At 40.9% G+C, this 15,918-nt stretch overlaps 1 protein-coding gene across 2 annotated transcripts in view; it reads left to right on the plus strand.

Moving 5' to 3' along the window:
* NDP (norrin cystine knot growth factor NDP) overlaps nucleotides 1-15,406 on the plus strand; it is a 29,457-nt gene extending 14,051 nt beyond the window's left edge. Inside the window, exons 2-3 of one of the 2 annotated variants that reach the window (XM_006137893.4) lie at nucleotides 4-407; nucleotides 8,292-15,406. In XM_006137893.4, coding sequence (XP_006137955.1) covers nucleotides 234-407; nucleotides 8,292-8,519 — 402 coding nt within the window. In that variant the 5' untranslated portion in view covers nucleotides 4-233 and the 3' untranslated portion in view covers nucleotides 8,520-15,406. The remainder of the gene's footprint in view (nucleotides 1-3; nucleotides 408-8,291) is intronic. The other variant, XM_006137894.4, reaches the window with a different exon arrangement.
* The last annotated feature ends 512 nt before the right edge of the window (nucleotides 15,407-15,918 follow it).

Genomic DNA, 15,918 nt, shown 5'->3' on the forward strand with positions numbered 1-15,918 from the left:
CAGGCTTTTTTGGGGGGGTCAGGACTGTAATTGATGTCATTTTTGTTCCAGCCATGTAGAAGATTCTTTGATGGATTACAACCTCAACAAAACTCCAACTTAAAAAGAACAATGACAACCAAGAGACTTAAACCAGGTTTTTCACCTTCCTTGAAAGGAACTGGGTTTCAATATTTAGAAGTTTTTTAATACTCTACCTCCCTCTGCTGTTATTACTGAGAAATTCTTCAGCAATGGGAAACCAGGTACTAGCAGCTTCAATTTCCATGCTCTCCCTTCTGGCAATAATGGGAGACACAGACAGTAAAACAGACAGTTCGTTTATGATTGATTCAGACCCAGGTCGCTGTATGAGGCATCATTATGTTGATTCCATCAGTCATCCACTGTACAAGTGTAGCTCTAAGGTAAGTTTTGATAAAAATGACACCAGGACTTTGATATCAAGAATGTTTCTGAAACAAACTAACAACAATTATTATTCTGATGTGAAATATTAGTACCAAAAGAACCCCGCCTTAGAGCAGGAAGTACTAATGCTTAGATCAGAAGTTTTGGATTTTGGTATAGACTCTTACAAAGAAAGGTCTATCTGTAAAGGTCAAATCATCACAATCCTATACACTTTGATGCAGTTTTGGTTTGGGCCATGTTCAATTAATATGGATTGCATAAAGGCATGCACTCTAACGGGCTATATTGGGGTAAAGAATTAAGTTATATAAAAGTTATGAAAAAAAGAGTCTGAAAATTTTGCTCACTTTTTTTTTTTTTTTTTACTATTTAGTAAACATTATGCACCTCTCATTTTTGCTTTTCTGCAGAATTCAAGAAGGATCACTACTTTTGGCTTAGGCTGTTTCGCATTTGTTAGTGTTTCTATCTCTCATTTGAAATTTCAAGTTTGGAAAACTTTGAGTCAACATATTATATTAGCTTCTGTATATAGTTTACAGTAGTTTCTGACATGAATGATAAGTGAGGAGAGAAAGGAGACAGAGGGAGAGAATGCTTACTGATCCCTTTCTCCCTGCCCTAACTTCCCTTTGAAAATGTTAACCCAGTTCACATTCAAACACGTGGTCAAAGGTCTGACCATGAGAACTGTGTGAATAACTGATTTTTTTTGATTCACTGCCAGAAAAAAAAATGTAGGGAAAGGGGCATAATCATATCAAAACAAATGTTTTATTGCAATTCTGAGGCTTTTAAAAACCATTTAAAAAAAAATACAATTGAGGTAAAATTCAAAACAAGAAATTGTTTTGAATAAAATAACTGGTACATTATATTGAAAATGCCAGTGCTTAAATGTTCAGGTTTTTTTCAGCTGAAACAAGTTAGCAAATTCCACACAAACTCACAAAATATTTAGATTGACCCAAATTTGCATTTTTCAGCAAAAAGTTTGCCCCAGCAATGTCACTTAGATCTGCTGCTCACCCCACTCTCTGTTAGTATCTGGAATGACTCCATAGCTCCCCAGATTGACACATGAGAAAAATTAATGCCACCTCTGTGTAGATGCCCTTCAAGCTCTTCCTTCAGTGAGTTCCCATAAATGCCCACAGCTGCTAATGGACAACAAAGGGTTGTTTTGATAGGGCTGCCAGAAATATAGAGTGTAGTTCAAATTACAAACAAAAGATGAGCCACAACAATACACATCCGCACTCAGCCTCAAGGCAACTCATCAAGATGGGGCTTCTCAGGTCTAGTGCTGGGCATATTCAGATCAGGCCATCCCTCTCCTGGATGATCCCCCGGACAGAATCTAATCCTTTCATTCAGGCCTCTCTTCATGTCTTCTCCCAGACAGGCTGTCAGCTCTTAAGCAGCTAAGATGCCCCGCCTTAGCCACAGCTCCTAGGCTGCTGCTTCTGCTCGCTCACAGCCTTTAGTTCTCTTCTGCGCCATGTCCCCTCTGACAGTACTTCCCTTTCCTGTGCTACAAGGATTTTGGAGTCCATTGGAGATTAACAAAATTGCCAGTCAAGGAGCCAGGAGGTTCATTATATTATTGCTTGGGTGTCTCTCTCTGCTATGCCCATATGCTGTGGGTAGCCTGTACTGGAATGTGTGAGTTTCATAATGTTGCCAACTTTTGCAATTTTATTGTGAGCCTTGCAATATTTGATGTTTTTATTAATCTCCAACACGGGGGCTAAGAGACTTCACAAGCATCTATGCTTTCACATAAAAGCAAACATTTCTAGTTCTCCAAGTGGCAGGGAACAGCTGGTGTGAAGTGAATATACTGTAAAGACTCAGAAATCAAAAGGCAATTTTAAAAAAATCATGAATTTAAGCCAATGGGATGATGGGGATGTGGGAGGACTGTACCTCATGATTTTTCAGTTCTCAAGGTTGGCAATATTGATTTCAGTCCAGGATCTTGCAATGTTTATCTGATTTCCCATATTGCAAATGGAATGTATTTCCTCTAAATCCTTAGGGATACCACCTCTTTTAATTTGGTTATGCTTTTATGGATGTTGGGATGATGAAGTACTGCTTCAACTGCCCTCATTAATCGATTTATTATTTAATTATTAATAAAAGTGAGGGGAATATTTTAACACCAAAAGGTTTTCTGATGAAAAACTACTCTTTAAAAACAGAACTTCTTGTGGAACGTCTGGTGACATCTCTGAAATTTTTCATTTTGCAAAAGCTTCCACAACATCTTAATCTATTTTTAATCCAAATTTTGTTTGAAATCATTAAATTCCATAATCATTTTGAAAATGTTTTTGCTGAACATCTGAATTATCTATAAAAATCTCAAGGAAAATTTCACATAAACTAGAAAATGGGCCTATTTCAAACCCATGGAAAATTTGAAAATTTCCTATGAACCTTTCAACTAGCTCATATTGTTACGATCTTATAGATCCAGGACATTGCTACTGTTATGGTGACTTCTTCAAATTCTATTCTGAAGGCACACGCACTACTTGCACAGTATTATATTCCCTTTTGCAGATTGGCCTCAGAATCTCTCTTAAAATACATTTTGATAAAATATTAGTTTGAAATATATAAGCATGTTATATCCTTTACATATAATGTAGAAACAATAAGTTTCTATGGGATTAGTGGGTGCTTGTGTGTTTTGTTATTCCTTGCACTGTTTCTTTGATCTGCCTTAAATTTCTGCCCTTTTCCACTGAAACATACTTTTCATAGTTACATAGTTACATAGTTACATAGTTCTCTTCTAATGGGCCTGTTTCCTGATTCGTATTACTATTGCTACTGCATCATAGGGCTTGTCTTCGCTTACCGGGAGATTGATGCTGCTGAGATTGATCTCTTGGGGATCAGTTTAGTGGGTCTTGACTGCCCCTGTTGACTCCAATACTCCACCTGGTTTCAAGGAGTAAGGAAAGTCAATGGAAAAGTTTCTTCCATCAATTTCCCACAGTGGGGTCGTCACAGAAATTCAACATAAGGTACGTCGACTCCAGCTATGCTGTTCAAGTAACTGGAGCTGTATATCTTAAGTTGACTTTCTTTCTTAGTGTAGACTTGGCTATGCAATCATCAAAATTAGAGATAACAAAAGTCTTGTGGGTTTTCTTGTACATTCTGGACTAATGATAGATTATGTCCTAAATATATAAAGTGCTTTGTTTTCACCTTCAACGCTGCCAATTGGAAGGTATTTCTGTGACATTTAATATGTCCATTGAATGCAATTTGATTGATCAACTCCCATTTATTTGTGATCTCAACTGGATGTTGAACACAGGCCTCAGGACTGAGAAGCTAACATAATAATACACTATGTACAATATGTAGAAGAAACATCAAGAAGAGACATTAGAAGGTAATTCAACTTTAAAAGACAATGTACTTCTGTTTTGGCCTACAGCAAAACATTTGTTGCCGCTCACAATGAATTGAATTCCCTCACCAGGCTTAGCTTCCATCTTCCTTCTGCCACCAGGACTCATTGGTCCCTAAAGCACTAAATCCCCATTGCCTCTCATATCAGTATCTCCTGAATTACACTGCTGTTATAAGGCACTCTTTGTAGATGTGCCAAAAGAGTGCTCCAAGTGACACCTGAGAATAATGAGGCCAGGCTGGATATATACATTGTAAGAAGAGTTTTAGTATATGTTTTCAGATAACAGTGGGAGAGACAAAAGATCCCAGGAGATTTGCAGTAATTCCAGCTCTATACCAGGCCAGAAGTACTACAGATATAAAATAAGGACACATATTTTAGCATGCCCACTTTCAGGCTAAGCCAATCACCGGAAATGTGCAAATGAACAATACTACCACTAACAAAATCTTCAATTCCCAAAAGGCTGTGGCTTGAGGTACGGCAAAACTCTAAGCCCATTTGTAATTATCTGTGAGTTTGTTATGAGAACTGCTCCCTCTCTTTGCACCCAGCCCTCAGAATAGTTGAGTCCTGCTGACTGTAAGTTTGGATGGGTTTTTGCTTAGCTGATCTCATGCCAGTCCAGAGGGGCAACCATGAGCATCCCCATCATTCCTGCATTACATTAGGAAGGCAGTGCTGTACTTCCGGGAAAGCATTACAATCTGAAATGTACATGATTTTGTGAGGAAAAAGAAGAACTCACACACTGATATCAGGTTATAAAAATACCCATGCATTTCTACTCTATGTGCACTAACTCTATTAGTGCACTATGCCATCACATCATTACTAATTATTTAGGTGATAATCTTTATTTTGCTATAGTATGCAATGCAAAGAACAGCTGCTGCAATTGATTAAATAGCAAACCAAAGCCTTTATGTACATGCTATTTCCAGCTCATTTACACACCTGCCAAAATATACTGGTACTGTTTGGAGTTGATGAAGTGATGGTTAAGTTATGAGTTAGTCCAGGAGTTTAAAAAGCCATCTAAATGTGAATTCTGACTACTTTTTTTCCAACAAAATTTATGTTTCTCATTATGCAGGGTCACTCTTAAAATATACCCTGCAGTCTATAAATAGGGGCTGCAAGGAAAAAGCACCAGTTTTAAAAATGGCCTTGCACTAGAAAGCCTAACTTTTCAATTAATACCAGAGCAAAATTTTGCAACAGTATGAACTGTAAAGAATGTGAAGCTTTGTTTTATAATCACTGTGTTAAATTCATTAGCCTAATTAAACCATGACAGTGCAGTTTTATTGCAAACAACTATGTCTTTTTTGTGTGTGGAAGACTAGTATTAGTGTTAGCTCTGAATAGAGTTCTTGCTGGCACATTAAAAAATTCTGCTTTGCAGTTACGTTGTGTAATGTTTGCCCTGTCTTCATTCCTTTCCCCAGTTCCCTTGTTTTCTGCTGCTTCTGGAAACATGTACAGGTTTAGGCAGAGGGAGGTGAGATTGAAGTTTTGGGGTTTTTTTTTAGGACAATATATGGTTTGGATTTTTTTTTAGGACTTGTATAAACATTCCAATGCTGAGATCACCATCCATTATAGGTATTCTTCACCACATGGTACTATAACCCATGAACCCATGATGTATCATGTAACATTTCAGTTGAAATGTTCTTCTTTTAATCTTTAAAAAAATATTGTAATCTGACATAGATGTAATGGAACAAATAGGCAATTTTAGCCCAAATTGTGGGCTAAAAAAATAAACTTTAAATTGGTGACGGTTCAGCAAAAAAGAGCAAGAATAAAGGATTAGAAGACATGCAGTACACAGTGATAGATCCAGGGGTCTTGGTCTATGTAGCATAAATGAAAATCATAGGGAGTGATTTCATCACGGTCTATAAGTACCTATGTGGGAAACAGAGATCTGAAGTTTCTTCAGTCTAGCAGAGAAAAGTATAACACAGTCTGGTGGCAGGAAGTTGAATCTAGGCAAAGTCAGGAATTAGGGGGAAGTTCAATGGCTTGTGTGCTACAGGAGGTCGGAATAGATGATCAGAATGGTCCCTTCTGGTGTTGGAATCTATGAATGTGTCTTGGCTAACCAAAGTTTGTGGATCTAGTTTGAAACATCTCTTAACTCCTCATGTAGGCATAGCATTTGCCACCTATAAAATCATGCTGGCTGGCCATATTGTAACTTTAAAGATGTTCAATACTGACAGTGTCTACATAAGCTGTTAACTATTGTGGTTTGAAATAACCTTTAACTTGAATTAGCTAACAGGATTTAAAAAACATCAACTTTTTGTGCTTTAGAGAGGACTTACCACAATTTCTACTCTCCACTACAGGTGGACAGCAGATTGTTTTGAAGGGAAATAAATGGGTAATCACCATGAAAGTGCTTTAGTTCTTTCCAGGCCTGTAACATGTCTCCATCTATTCACAGTTCATTCAGTGGACGAGAAAAAACAGCAACCTTTAATATTGTTAAGAAAAGTCAGTGATGAGCTTTCAAACCCAGCAAAGCAGTTATATTGGTTTATACTTTCATTGCATTTTATCTTCATTACATTACATTGATTTACTTCTTATAAGTGATCTTTGCAAAGAAAAGGTCCAGAAAACTACTTTAAAAAATAAGAAAGTTGAGATTCTCTTTCATATTTCTAGGGGAGGCATTTTGAGGGTTCACAAGTCTCAAAACCCAATTCTGGTGACCAACTGTTTTATTAACTAGAAAGGGTACATATTACATAACTAAGAGTCTCAACTTTGATTGGTCAGTTATGATTTCAGGCTTGAATTTCAGAGAGGTCAGGTCACGGCACAGTTGCAGTCATTGCAAATACAAAGCAGGCACATATGCAACTGTATTTGAAAGACATACTTTGGCTTTCTGAAAACCAGCTCCAAATCCTCAAGTGATGATTATGTCCAGAACCCAAGATGCTACATAAAGTACAACTTAATATTGAACAATCTGGAATGGACATAATCCATTATAACTGTTATGCACCAGTAGAGCCCTATGCAGAAATAACATTTGTATCCATATCCAATCTGTGATCCATGAAAATGATCCATACAGACGCAGATATTTGTGGATATAAAGCAGGTACAGGCAGTCCCCGAGTTACGTACAAGATAGGGACTGTAGGTTTGTTCTTAAGTTGAATCTGTATGTAAGTCGGAACTGGCGTCAGCCGCTGCTGAAACTGATCAGTTTCAACCGCGGCTGAATCTGGATGCCAGTTCTGACTTACATACAGATTCAACTTAAGAAACCCAGGCGTCCCCAAGTCAGCTGCTGCTGAAACTGATCAGCAGCTGATTCCAGGAAGCCCGGGGCAGAGCAACTCTGCCTCGGGCTTCCTGTAGTCAGCGCTGGTCAGTTTCAGCAGCGGCTGACTTGGGGACACCTGGGGCAGAGCAGCTGGGGTGCTGCTGGGTTGCTCCAGTAGCGCGGCTCCTCGGTGCTACTGGAGCAACCCAGCAGCACCCCAGCTGCTCTGCCCCAGGCGTCCTGATTCAGCCGCTGCTGAAACTGACCAGCAGCGGCTGACGCCTGAGGCAGAGCAGCTGGGGTGCTGCTGGGTTGGTCCGGAGCGGCACTGCGGGACCAACCCGGCAGCCCCCAGCTGCTCTACCCCAGGGGTAGGCAAGAAAAGCCTGGTCTGCTGGGGGGGGCACTAGCTGTACCCCCCCCCCCCAGCAGACCAGGGAGACGGGGGTGGCGGGACCGCCCAAGTCCTCCACGGCTTTGCTCCGTCTCCCTGGCTGCTGACCTGGGAGACGCGGAGCAAAGCCGCAGAGCATGTGGGCAGCGGTACAGTCCAGGCGCGCCGCGGCTGTCCCACTGCTGGCGTGCTCCGAGGCTTTGCTCCCCATCTCCCTGGTCTGCTGGTCAGACCAGGGAAACGGGGAGCAAAGCTGTGGAGCACGCCCGTACCGGGACAGCCCAAGCACACCTGGGCTGTCCCGCTGCGGGCGTGCTCCAAGGCTTTGCTCCTGTCCCCCTGGTCTGCTCCAGGGGGGGGGGGGGCCGCCGCGGCTTTGCTCCTGTCCCCCTGGTCTGCTGGGGGGGTCCAGTGGCTTTGCTGGACCCCCCAGCAGACCAGGGAGACCGGGAGAAGCTTTTCTCGCCCCAGAGGACACGGGTGGCGACCCGCTGCCCGTGAGCTCCGGGGCGACATAAGTCTGATCCGCGTAAGTCAGGGACTGCCTGTATCTGCAGATTTGCAAGGCTCTGTGCATCAGACTAGATAGTGAAAAGCCATTACCATGTGTTTCCCAAGTTAATCCTGAGACCCTTAAATTCAATTACATTTGAATAAACTCCATGGCTCTATTCCTTGGCCACAAACTTACACAGAAGGGGGAGAGGAGATGTTTCTTAACCCTTCTCTGTTCTATCTTGCAGATGGTGCTGCTGGCTCGCTGCGAGGGACACTGCAGCCAGACATCACGCTCTGAGCCGATGGTCTCCTTCAGCACAGTTCTAAAACAACCATTCCGTTCTACCTGCCACTGTTGCCGGCCTCAGACCTCCAAGCTGAAAGCAATGAGGTTGCGCTGCTCAGGTGGCATGAGGCTCACTGCTACCTACCGCTACATCCTGTCTTGCCATTGTGAAGAGTGCAACTCCTAGGGGGAAACGCATTGCACATGAGGCGAGGGGGGACACTGCTGGATGAAAGGGATCCCAGAAAGCAACCCCAGACATGGAGATCTTGCCAGGACACTATTACAGTATTTCCACTACCACGGCTCTTCAAGCTGGACTGGATTTGAGCCATAGAAAATGAGAGGCCCTGGGGCCCTGGATTGCGCTGATAGTGTGAACAAAGACATCCCTCTGCTGGTCTGTGCTGAAGACATAACCCTGGTGACGTGAACAGGCCCACCAACAAGGAGGGGGACAAAAGGGGCAATTGCCCCAGGGTCTGGCAAGTCAAAGGGATCGAGGGCTCCTGGCTGCTGCTGGTGCTACTGCAGCAGCGGTGGTGGCCGGAGCTCTGGGCCCTTTAAGTCACCACTGGAGTGCCCCACAGCATGCTCCGGGCAGCATTGAGGGCTGGGCAGGGCATGTGTGCCACACTCCAGGTGGTGGCTGCCCTCAGCCCCGCCCCTTCCAAGAGCTCAGAGCAGACCCTCCCCTCTTGTCCTAGAGCCTGCGCAGGCTGTCGGCTCCTCTGTATATGAACCTTTCTTTCTGTAAGGTTATTTTGGTGAGGGGGAGGGGTAATATTTTCAGCCTTTCTTCTGCTCTGAACAAGTCCAAATGAGAGGTGTTCCCTCCACCCCCACGAACAATAAAGACACCCAGAGAGAACTACAGGGTCCGTATTGCTGGAGATACTATATTCTAGACATTTTGGAAGCAGGATGGTTCATTCCTGCATACGATTGCTCATTGTATCACTTTATTCTCAATCCCTTAGTTATCTTACCCTCCAAAATGAATTGCATTGATGACAACGAATATATGTTACTTGATCTGGCAGACAAGTGCTGGACAATTTTAACTGTGGTTTAGCTGAAATTACAAATAAATAATTGAAAAGTGAACTGGCTATTGAATGAAGCATGGGAGTTGTCCAGCCCTAGACAGTTGAAATGATTTTTTGTAGTTGGATTGCATCTCAGCTCATTGGTCGAATGACATTTAGAAAGAAAAAGGTCATGCATTTCACTCTTTCTTCTCCAACATCCTGCGGGGGATCATTACAGCCAGACTGTAGCTGTCATAATGCACTAATTAAAAACTAGAAACTAAGACTGCTTTACAATTTAAAAATGGATCCTCTTAAATGGAGTCCCATCTTAAACGGGGCTGGCCTCATGAGGCACAGAACTTAGAGCTGACAAAGCAACAACAATATATAAGAAAAACATTTATCCACAGATCTCAAAGTACTTCATCCAAAGAGAATAAATATCACCATCCCCTGTTTTAAAGATAAGGAATCTGAAGCACAGGGGCATTAATTGACATGCCTACAATAGTCCATGGCAGAGCCTGAATCCCAGCTCATTTATGCTTATTCTCTGCAAGGAAGGATCTGACCACAAGTTGCCTTCCCCTTTAGGGCAACTGCTATACAAGGAAATAGGGTTAGCCAAGAGTTACAGAGCTTGCATAGCCTATACAGAGAGGCAATGTGTGTGTGTAACACATGGGGGTTCACATGCTCCCCCCCAAAAAAAAGTACTGCTTGGCTTGTACTGAGCATGCTCACATGGACTGAGCACACTCAGTAACTTCAGCTGAAGTCACTGCCCTCACTGTGCCACCCCCCCACTATTGGCAGACATGCACATTTTAAAAAAACAGTGCACCCAAGCTGCAGATTACTTTAATCATTTAGCATTTCTGGGGTCAGCTGAACAACAAATACCCAGAGCCTTCTACAAAATGGAAACTATTTGAAATTTATATGGATTTTGGCTTATTTTAGTGGTGCTATATTCAGTAGGATGGATAGTCAATCTCCTACAGAAGCTCTTCCCTGCATCCAGATCAATCTGAACAGGTGTTTCATGTAAGAAAGTCAAAGCCAAAAAAGAAGAGAGCTCTTAAGTGCTTCCTCCATGGCTCATAATGCCAAATTCAGCCCAGCTTCAAATCTTCACCGATACCCACATGGAATATGGCTACAATCCAATAAGTCACTCCAGAAGTCAGCTGGACGTCACTGCACAATGATGAATAGAAAGATAGAGGCTGGGGTTGGGAGTGGGTAGACAAGCCCAGAATTCAGCCCATCTGTTGTGTGCCATCTAAACTGTCTTGAACAATTACCTTATATAGCAGCCAAGCTTTTGGCAGTTATATCATGGGGATTCCATTAAGCACATTCAAGTGTCCCCAGCATCTCTGGGGGGGATGATTTCTCCAAGGTAAATAAACAGATTAAGTGGCCTGAAATGGAACTGAGCATTTCCAAGGCTTACACATGCTTTACTATGGTCAACCAAGCAGAGCTAACATCCTTGGCTGTTGCCTCCCCTTGAACACTCTGGGGAGGAGAGACATGTGGCAGGCAGGTACTCAGCTGAATTCTGGAGCAGACTATAAATCAGTAAAAGGAGAAAACTAATGGGACCAAATGTGCACAGACACTCACAGAGATTAGCGATGGACAGATGGTATAGACGGAAAAGGATAGCCCCTGTCTGCTGGAGAGCATCTTGTCATTGATGGCCAGTTTTAAACAGGAATTCTTAGAGCTGTGAATGAAGAATGAGTCAAATTGTTATGAGCAATGTAGCTCATAGTCAAATACCAGGACCATGACTGAAGGAGCAGCACAATGAGATCATTGGTCATGCATGATTCATTATTTCTTTCTGATGGTGTTTCTTTACATAGCCGATAAATGGTTTGCACATGACTGATAGGAGAGTGTACTGAGCATTATCACTAAAAACTAATTTGTACAAGAGCTTCCCCAAGAGAACATTTTTGTGTGCCTTTTTGTGTTTCTTCATCTAAAATTCTTCATAATCCAAAACAGGCTCATTCCACCTTTTCATAAGAAAATTCCCTTGTTTATCTGAACCATTAATAATACATTTTCAGTTTTACCTTTGTATATTTTGAAGTAATATTATGTGGTTATCAAAGTATCTCTGTACTTAGTATAGAGAATTCTTCATGTGCTGAAGTTATGTTATTTTGTTATCAAAGATATTGGAAGCATTTTAAGGGCAACTTCTGGCATGCAGTGTGTCTTCCCTTTCCCCCAACACATGACATCAAGAAGCAGATCCTCAGCTCCACTGAAGTCACTAGGACTCTGACAATTTACACAGACTGAGAATTTCCTGCCTGGAGTTTTTACCACACAGTAGCCAATGTCTCAAACAAGGCAGGACTGGACTGATGAATAAAACCAAATTGAAAAGCTCGTTGGTTGTGTTGTTGCTCTCTCTCTCTTTGGTAAGAAGAGAGGGGTTAAAGAAAGAATTTCACTTCAGAGCCAGCATAGAAAAAAGAGAATATTTATAGTGAGAGAAAAACTTGGGATATATTTATTCCCATGTCCCTTTTTGATCACAATGCAAGAGCTATTATTGTCACCATAGGTCTCTCAAAAGATATTTGTATTTTAACAAAAGCTTTCTCTCATACCCAAGATTCCTTCCTCTTCTCTTGATCCTATAGTGAAGTCATCTCCTTGTAACTGCAAAATCTGTTGCTAGGCATATAATTGTTATGTCAATACACATTTTTTTACTTAGTTATAAGGTCAAATAAATACAACAGAGTTGGGATATGAAGGTGCCAACCCTATATGAAAACAAATTGAGTTGGTAAATGACAACATCTGAGCCAAATTTGTACATTCTTTCTCAATTTCTGCTTATCTCTTCCTCAGGTAAAACTTGTATTGGCTCCAGAAGGTAAGGCCCGATGGTCTAGTTTTCATATAGCATGGGAATTGTCTGGCACTAAACAATTGAAATGATTATTTGTAGTCGACTGTATGGCAGCTCAGTGGCTGAATAGTGTTGAGAATGAACTTTATGACCTTTTTCTTTCTTTCTCCTCTAACATTGTGGGGGAAGCAAGGGGTGATCGTTACAGCCAGACTGTAGCTGTCACAAAATGAGTGCTTAAAATTTAGCAGCTAAATCTGTATTTTGACGCCCATATATCAATTTTAGGCAGCTAAACAAAGTACACAAATCATCAATTATGTGCAACAATATGGATTCACATCACCCATGTAGAGCAACCATCTTGAAAAAACTGAAAATTGTTCGAGAAAATATGAAAATTAAATTACTTTGTTTCATTAGCATGCAATTGTAGTTGATACATCTACAATATGTTCTGAAGGTTTGGCTATAATATAAGTACCTCTATAATAATGTTCCTTAAGAACAGAAGGGAAAGGGACAGTTGTCTAGGCAATGCTTTGGGGGTAGAACGAAGGGCGGATTCTTTGCAAAAATGTCCTTTCCTCGGCATCTGAATGTATGTGTCTGAGGTTTTTCTTTTTCCACTGAGATTGACCCTTCCTGAAGAAGGATCCACCACACTAGAAGGATGAACAGCTTCTTTAAAGAACATTCTATGGTTTGTCCAACAGGCAAGATGCTCCTACAACCAAAGGCCACAATCATCTCTCCCCACTTTCTCCTTCCTTCCTTCCTTCCTTCCTTCCTTCCTTCCTTCCTTCCTTTCCCTAATGTGTGGGCCACTAAATCTGACCCACAACAATCTCTTCTGTAACCACATCTCCCATGGTTCAGTTCACAGTATCATGCTACCCAGTTGGTTTACTTTTTAAAATCATATACTACTTTATCAGCAATGCTATAGTTAAATTTGAATTGGCTTAATTTCATTATAATTATTTAGAAATGGAGCTTAGATGGAGAACGACACAAACTCAGATCATGCAAAAATAACTATAGTGAAGAGCTTCATTGGGGTTATTTATTTGTAAGAAGAGAATTATAATCCAATATATACCTGAGACCCTGTTAGGAAGGAGTTGTGATGTGCTACTATCATAATTTAGCATACATTGAGTACTTTGCCCCACTTCAAGGGGACAACTCGTGCTCACATGCATACTTAAATGATTTTGCTGAGTCAGCCCCTGTATAAATAATAACAATTACATTAAGAGCTCACTGTTTTCCTGAAGATGTCCCTAGGGATATTAATTATGCTTTCCCTTGGCTTGTGAGGTTGGAGAACTTTTATAGATAAGAGACCCTGAGCCTGGCTGTCTCTGCTTGGTATAATCAAATGCATTTGTAAGCTGTTTGTACAATGCTAAGTACAATAAAGGGGCCTGACATGAAGTTCACTGACAGTAAGGGGAGTCTGATGTCTCTGATGGGCTTTAGATCAGGTCCTAAATGAACACTTCTTACAGTAAACAAATAACAAATTAACCATTTTATAATCACGGAGGCAGGTGTACAATGATCAACTCTTTGCAAATTTGCACTGGCACACAGACTGATTTATAATTTGCAGTTAAATGGGTTTTTGTGAATGGGCAAGAACAATAAAAAGCTAGAAGTTAGTGCAGCAATGGATTAGTCCAATCTCCTGCTCTTCTGTGTGTCTTTCTTCAGTGCTGCTTCTGTTTTTTAGCAACTGATTTGGGAAGAAGAGTAACTTAGAATGTTGTGGGTCCTTTTCTTGGAAGAGAGGCATATTTCAGTGCCTATGCTAGTATAACCCACACACCTAGGGTGCGTCTACACTGCATCCTTACCTCAAATTAAGCTACGCAATTAGCACTATGCAAATTGTGTAGCTTATTTCGAGGTCATTTTGAAATAAAGTGCTATTCTGACAAGTGTGGAATGAGGGTTACAGGGATGCCGGAATAGCGCACCTGTTATTTCAAAATATATTTTGAAATAACAGGTGCGTTTAAAGATCAGGAATAGTTATTTCTGTATACTTCTGGTATCCCTAAATAGCACCGCTGTCTAGACGTAGCCCTAGTGTGGTTCACTGTCCCTAGGAGTGACACTTAGACCACTCATTCTTATCTCTCATTGTAAGTGAAGTCTAAAGCATAAGCTGAGAGCCAGCTGGCTTTATGACTCAGGCTCTAGAGCTCACTCATTCTTATCTCTCATTGGAAATGGTCTACATGGGACAGTGAACCACACTAGATGTGTGGGTTACACTAGCAAGTCCACAGAAGGTTTGCAGTGGAGTTTGAAAGAAATGGGATTAGGCCTTAAAGAGTTTTCCCTCCAGCTCTGTGTATATATTATTTTTCAGAAAATCTGAACATCCTAAAAAAGTTTAGAGTAACAGCAGGAGACAGAAACAGATCACTGTGAGCATATGGAGCTCCCATGTTTATAAGGGTGTTTTCCCTACTTTCTTTGACTCAGTAGAGGATTAAAATACAAAGGCTGAAACAAAAACATATATGCAGCACAAGTGATTGACAACTTTATAAGCAAGATTGCACTATTACAAATTCTGAAACACTGTGAGGAATCTAAAAGGGATTTCAAAGGGACGTCATAAATCTTTTACCTGTGACAAAAATCAACCCTTCCTATAGCTAGCTGACCAAGCCCAATCAATAACAATGTAACTCATTTACAAAACTACATTTAAAAATACCCTCCTACTAATTTACTAACAAGGGCATCACTGGAATATGGGGCAATGCCCCCTCAATTTTTCATAGGTCTGTTTGCTCCGTTATGTCTTCCATTTGCACCCAGCTCCAACTTTGCAGGATATAACATCTTCATAATGTTCTATATGATGACACAACTTTGTCCCCCACCAGAATTTTTCTGAAACAATGCCCCCTATTTTAAAATATTCTTCTTCTAGAAAGAGTTAAAGAGTTAGTCTTTAGCTAGATCAGTTTCCCTTTAATTGTAACCACAAATGTTCTATGGATTTTGTGATTTTCTAATTTTCCATCAGGACTGGACTCTTTTGACTGTACTACACTTTCAAAGAGAAATGCCTTCTGAAAACATAAAAACATCCATTCCTTTAATATGTAATTAATACGTGGTTTTCAATATCGTAATTTTGCAGCAGTAGTAAGATTCTTAAGAACAATCAGTCTCAGTTCACTGGCTTATTTGGAAGCAATGTGGTAACATTAAAAATGAAAATTGATATGTGTAATACTGAAATTTTTAGATGGTTGATTTTTTTTAAAGATGTGTCCATGCAGCCTCACAGCAGTCACTCCCTGTGAGCTCTATCAATGTTTCACTTCAGTGACCAGCGGGTGTAATTGTTGAGCAACATGGGGCTCAGATTCCCATGAACGGGGGAACGTACATCTGCAGACAGCTTAGACCCTTTTGGTTTAGGGAGCAAGAAGTTAATGTTGATGTTTGTTTGTAAAGTACATATATCCAAATAAACACACTGCTCTAAAGGCTATGGAAAGAAGGATGCTTACATACACCAGCAATGCTAGTAACACAGTGTATTGCTATCTGCCATATATGTTGCACAGCTATAACAATAGGTAAGACTTAAGCAGCTTTTGCAAAAGAATAACTACACTTTTGTAAGTTAT

Source organism: Pelodiscus sinensis, chromosome 1 (assembly GCF_052426305.1).
Source record: "Pelodiscus sinensis isolate ZL-2025 chromosome 1, ASM5242630v1, whole genome shotgun sequence".
NCBI lineage: Eukaryota > Metazoa > Chordata > Testudines > Trionychidae > Pelodiscus > Pelodiscus sinensis.